Source organism: Schistocerca nitens, chromosome 2 (assembly GCF_023898315.1).
Source record: "Schistocerca nitens isolate TAMUIC-IGC-003100 chromosome 2, iqSchNite1.1, whole genome shotgun sequence".
NCBI classification, from domain to species: domain Eukaryota; kingdom Metazoa; phylum Arthropoda; class Insecta; order Orthoptera; family Acrididae; genus Schistocerca; species Schistocerca nitens.
In genome coordinates this window covers 641,147,824-641,154,182 of record NC_064615.1, presented here as the reverse complement: position 1 = coordinate 641,154,182, position 6,359 = coordinate 641,147,824, and the positions used below count along the sequence as shown (strand labels likewise).

The 6,359-nt window shown below is 43.7% G+C and overlaps 1 protein-coding gene across 1 annotated transcript in view; it reads left to right on the top strand.

Moving 5' to 3' along the window:
* The first annotated feature begins 790 nt into the window (after positions 1–790).
* The window catches only part of LOC126235223 (pyruvate kinase PKM-like), a 137,097-nt gene continuing 131,528 nt past the window's right edge, over positions 791–6,359 (top strand). The window contains exon 1 of the mRNA XM_049943954.1: positions 791–934. Within this exon, the coding sequence (XP_049799911.1) occupies positions 791–934 (144 nt within the window). The remainder of the gene's footprint in view (positions 935–6,359) is intronic.

Below are 6,359 nucleotides of genomic sequence, written 5' to 3'. Positions count from 1 at the left end.
GAATACATATATGGGACACCAAAGGAAATAAGGTGAGTTTCTTGCAAACTGGAACATTTAAAATTTGCATTTGACTTGAAAATACAACGAATACAAATCGGTGCCTCTAAACTATCAATCATTGCGTTTGGAGTTCTGGCTTTATCAATTATCGACACAAACACGACGAAAGTTAGTAGAAATGGATTAAGAAAGCACGCTTTTCATAGCACATACTTCTCTTCTCTGTTATTCGAAGTGTATAAACAAAAAGGAATTACAGTCCTGAGGCCAGAAGCGTCATACTTTCGTGTCGTATTACTGTATTGAATGCGCATTTAAGACCAGAAAAACGTTTGAAGTTGCGTTCCTTATGCTTTGTTGTTCACTCAAACAGTGTAACATTTTCTATATAACACGAAGATCGCGTGCACACGACAGAAATAGCGAACAAGAAGCAATTGTAAACACTTGTCTGCTAATGTTTTGGGGGATCCAAGATGGCGGCAGGTCCCGCCCGCTGGCTTCAAAACATCGTATAGCGGAAGTCTGTAGCACCATCTCCCCTTATTCTATCTCCATGGATACAACTTTACAACATCGCTGCTCGCTCACAATCGACTCAGATGACATCTATCAACCTTCTGACACGGCGAGTTGATTGGGCCTATCCAGTACAAAAGAAGCAAGCAAGGGGCACAGACGAGGCCTCTGACGGTGGTGCGGGACGAAACGCTTAACGGTTGGCGACACTGGACCGTCTCCCAGCAACGAGCGGCGTCCAGCCACAGAGAGGCAGGCGAGCAGCAGCATGTCGGCGACTGCAGGGACGCAGCTGCGCGCTACGCAGCACTTGCGGTGCCATGCGGCGGCCAACGAGGCGGCCGGCAAGTGGACGCCCACGCAGCAGCGGCGGGCCGCCTGCCAGCGCTCGCTGCTGTCGCACCTCTCACAGGTACGTCACGTACCACGGTCTCAGTCCGACTTGTACAGTCGCCACGCTCACTGCTGTGGAAACTGCACACACACTATCGCGTCAAATGGCTATGGGACTTAACATCTATGGTCATCAGTCCCCTAGAACTTAGAACTACTTAAACCTAACTAACCTAAGGACAGCACACAACACCCAGTCATCACGAGGCAGAGAAAATCCCTGGCCCCGCCGGGAATCGAACCCGGGAACCCGGGCGTGGGAAGCGAGAACGCTACCGCACGACCACGAGCTGCGGACACTAGCGCGTCTAGCGACAAGACAGACACTCTTCACTTACCGCCACACCAACAATGCCTCTTCTGTGCCACTCGCTTGACGAAGATCGTTACCCAAAGACTGGAAAGTTGCACAGGTCACACCAATATTCAAGAAAGGTAGTAGGAGAAATCCACTAAATTACAGGCCCGTATCATTAACGTCCATATGCAAATGGATTTTGGAACACATATTGTGTCCGAACATTATAAATTACCTCGAAGACAACAGTCTTTTGACACACAGTCAACACGGATTTAAAAAATATCGTTCTTGTGGAACCAAACTAGTTTTACAAGATGGGGTTGACAGAGTACATCGAGAAAGTTCAGAGAAGAGCAACACGTTTTGTATTATCGAGAAATAGGGGAAAGAGTGTAACGGTCATGATACAGGATTTGGGGTGGACATCATTGCAACAAATGCGCTTTTCGCTACGGCGGCATTTTCTCACGAAATGTCAATCACCAACTTTCTCCTCCGAATGCAAAAAATATTTTGTTGACGCCGACCTACATAGGGAGAAACGATCATCATAATAAAATAAGGGAAATAAGAACTCGCGCGGAAAGGTATAGGTCTTCGTTTCTTCCGCTCTCTGTTTGAGAGTGGAATAGCAGAGAATTATTGTGAAGAAGGTTCCATGAATCCGCTGCCAGGCACGTAAGTGTAGTTTGCGGAGAATCCATTAGATGTAAATGAACTGGACAGTACTCGCCCACACATGGCATGTGCCTCCGTGAACTGTCTGTATGATGTTGAGGTACTCCTGTGTCTAGCATGGTCCCCAGATCTGTCCCAAATAGTACATATATGTGATAAGCTCCATCCGAGTGCCACTATCTAGGATATCAAGAAGGATCAATTAAGACAGTTGTAGGCCAACTTGTCTCAGGTAGGATACAACGGCTTTATGAAGTTCTTCGCAACCGAATCAGTGCACGAATCCAGGACAGAGGGGGAGCAACGTCAAACTGATAAAGGGCTCATATCGTCAATTTTTGACTCGATTTTGTAATCATTGAAATCACATAACATACCGTCTCAACCCGTAAAGTTTCTTTTGATTTCTTCTTCCCTTTATATTTTGTCAGGGGCGTACATTGCAAGAAAATACCTACTTAATGATTGAAAAAATGGTTCAAATGGCTCTGAGCACTATGGGACTTAACATCTATGGTCATCAGTCCCCTAGAACTTAGAACTACTTAAACCTAACTAACCTAAGGACAGCACACAACACCCAGCCATCACGAGGCAGAGAAAATCCCTGACCCCGCCGGGAATCGAACCCGGGAACCCGGGCGTGGGAAGCGAGAACGCTACCGCATGACCACGAGATGCAGGCCTTTAATGATTGAAAATTTATGTTGTTTTTTGTGTTCAGACTTTTACATCCTTGATCCACTAGTTTTTCAAACCTCCAGTCCCTAAGTAGGGATTTCCTAAAAACTGCATCTGACAACAGCTGCGCGTGCGTTTCGGAGCTCGTGCTATTCAATCTACCAAAATCGACATGATATCTTCGGCGAGCAACATCCACATTTACAGAGTGAATCTTATAGCCTGCAGCGGTGTGTACGCTGTTTAGAAACTTCCTGGCAGATTAACATTATGGGTCGGACTGGGACTCGACCCGTGAACTTTTCCTTTCACCAGCATTGCTCTTTCCGACTGTGCACCCATTCTTCGCAGTTTCACTTTTTTCAGTACTCTCTTCTTCCCTCCAAACTTCGAGGAAGCTCTTCTGTATACCTAGCGGGTCTAGCACCTGAGAGAAGAAGACTGCAGAGGTGATCAGTGAGTCGTGGCAGGATAGACTAGCCGGTAACGAGAGCAAACAATCTGCGTATATATTCAAATTAGTTTCATTACACATGTATCGTAGAATTTGTTGCAATCTACTTGCAGTTGATACATCTTTTAAAGGTGGGAGAGACTGTTGCATCTATGTTCCCAATTTTTTGGCACCACACTACCAAACATCAAGTTGGTTCTGCTCACTGGGACTAGAATTTGGAAACATGCCTCCAACAAAATATTGGCTACTTCACTGTGGTCGTGCCAAACTAAGAAATGCAAATAAACACTGATAAATAAATTGAAGCAGTTAAACGGAATGGACAGTGTCTTGAAAGGAGGATATAAGATGAACATCAACAAAAGCAAAACGAGGATAATGGAATGTAGTCAAATTAAATCGGGTGATGCTGAGGGAATTAGATTAGGAAATGAGACACTTAAAGTAGTAAAGGAGTTTTGCTATTTAGGGAGTAAAATAACTGATGATGGTCGAAGTAGAGAGGATATAAAATGTAGACTGGCAATGGCAAGGAAATCGTTTCTGAAGAAGAGAAATTTGTTAACGTCGAGTATAGATTTAAGTGTCAGGAAGTCGTTTCTGAAAGTATTTGTATGGAGTGTAGCCATGTATGGAAGTGAAACATGGACGATAACTAGTTTGGACAAGAAGAGAATAGAAGCTTTCGAAATGTGGTGCTACAGAAGAATGCTGAAGATTAGATGGGTAGATCACATAACTAATGAGGAGGTGTTGAATAGGATTGGGGAGAAGAGAAGTTTGTGGCACAACTTGACTAGAAGGAGGGATAGGTTGGTAGGACATGTTTTGAGGCATCAAGGGATCACCAATTTAGCATTGGAGGGCAGCGTGGAGGGTAAAAATCGTAGAGGGAGACCAAGAGATGAATACACTAAGCAGATTCAGAAGGATGTAGGTTGCAGTAGGTACTGGGAGATGAAGAAGCTTGCACAGGATAGAGTAGCATGGAGAGCTGCATCAAACCAGTCTCAGGACTGAAAACCACAACAACAACAACAAATAAATTGAGACCTCGGGACTGTAACTATCGTGAGTGGAACAAACGTCACCATTTGTACGACATGTTTCGTTTTATTATAGTAACAGTGAATGGTTGCGCTCTTTTCTTATACAGTCAATATTCTCGTAGTGTATAAGGGAATATCTTGACTGATGCCCCAGTTCACTGTATGAGTGCAGTAGAAGTAGTCGCAACACATTCGTTGTGACAGACTTCTGATACATTGCATGGCAGTCAACGTTGCTGATGGACGACGGTTCAATCCCGCGTCCGGCCATCCTGATTTAGGTTTTCCGTGATTTCCCTAAATCGCTCCAGGCAAATGCCGGGATGGTTCCTTTCAAAGGGCACGGCCGACTTCCTTCCCCGTCCTTCCCTAATCCGATGAGACCGATGACCACGTTGTCTGGTCTCCTTCCCCAAAACCAACCAACCAACCAACCTTGCTGATGGAGGCTAATGCGGTCCCGACCGACCCGAGAGTAGCCAGTTCAAATTGAGCACTGAAAGAACTTTTGTTGACCGTTATTGACTGGCAATTATTGACTTGCTAGCGGAGAAGAGGCATAGGCTTGAAGTTACTCATCATCGAACCTTCGCCCAGGCGCTGGCTAAATTCTAAATACATCCACACTAACTCAGTTGAGTAAGGGAATGCGACATCAGACTCCACAGCTTTCTTGGTTACATTTGAGAGGAGTTGACTACATGTTGACCATACACTGCACGAGTAGTCCCAAGAATCGCTACTCCTATACGGCACTCGTACTTATCTTGACAGGTTAGAGCAAGGCACCAGTAAAACCACCTTGACTGCGAAGACAGTGCGAGATTTTCGTGTTGCTCCCAGTTATAACATTCCCAGGCAGCTATTTGCTGTTATTAATTACTCTCATTTAGGGTGTGTTGAACGAAGACATGAATGGAGCAGACTTCAATGCGATATCTATATTTTGCACGGATATGTAAGAATTTCTCACTTAGCTTTTTCTGAAACTATGTTTTCAAAGCACAGGAAAAGCACGAAATTTCCTATTGTAGACACACCATTTAAACCATCTTTCACCAATAGTGAGATTATTTCTGCTACGATCAGTAATAATGTCTTTCTTCATACATTCGCTTCCGACAAGGCTCAATGTTCGCAGCATGTCCATTCTCAGCCATTATGCTCAAAGCATCTACCCATCTGTATTTATGGACAATAGTGTGCTGAAAAAGGGCTTTGGCATTCACTATTTGGTATTATTAAATTTTTAACTTGTGTTTTGTGCATCGTCAGCTCTCTGCAAGTTCAAATCTGCACAAACTTCCCTCGTGTACTTTTCCAGTGTTGTGTAGTGGTAGATTTCGTTGTCTCTGCTGTTACATGAAATAGAAAATTCAGTGCTTTAGTCTTAAGTCACAATTGAATTCCTCAAGATTATGTGGTCCTCTCCCTCACATTTGAAGACAGCAATGAAGTCAGTGAATCCTGTCATGGTCGCCAAATTATCACGATCCTCTTTCCGAGGGCTATGGATTCCTATTAAGCATGCAGGCAGTCGAACTTTGATGGGAAATTAATTTAAATTTTTCCTTTTGTCTCACTGTAGCCGCTTTGTTCTTGGCAAAAAACACAAAGTCAAGCTTTGCTCTCTGTTGGTGCTAAAATTTTAGAACTACAGAAATTCAATGAGGTTGTGATCCGTTGTAGCTGTAATTGACAAATAAAACTTTTGTACAATGACATAGTTTGTTTGAGGGGCGATAAGCGTTTCATCATAATATTAACGTGCTGTCTTGCACTACAACATGCAGATGTGTCCGTCTACGACACCAGATGACATGTCAGAAAGAGAGAGATATCTAATAGCCTGTAAGAATCTTCCTTTGTTAAAAAGAGCTAAGAGGAAAATTATTAAAAATCGTTGAAAAATGTTAACGTTGCTCCATTCATCTCATGAAAGCTATTACGAGGGGCGTTGCAATAAATTTTTTACTTAGTCAAATTCGGCTGAAAAAAATGCGGAATTTGTTGTGGGACATCGTGGAATATGCCCACTTCATGCCCTATGGTTTCATGAAGTTCTGATAGCTGGTGGTGCTATACGTAGCCTTCAAAATGGCGACTCTCATTTGAGGTTGCGTTACTAGCAGAGAAGTCATTGAGAGTTTTTTTTTTTTTTGCGGGAAAACGAAGCACCGCAGATATTCATAGGCGCTTTCAATATGTCTACGGAGACCTAGCAGTGAACAAAAGCACGGTGAGTCGTTGGACGCGACTTCTGTCATCATCGCAACAA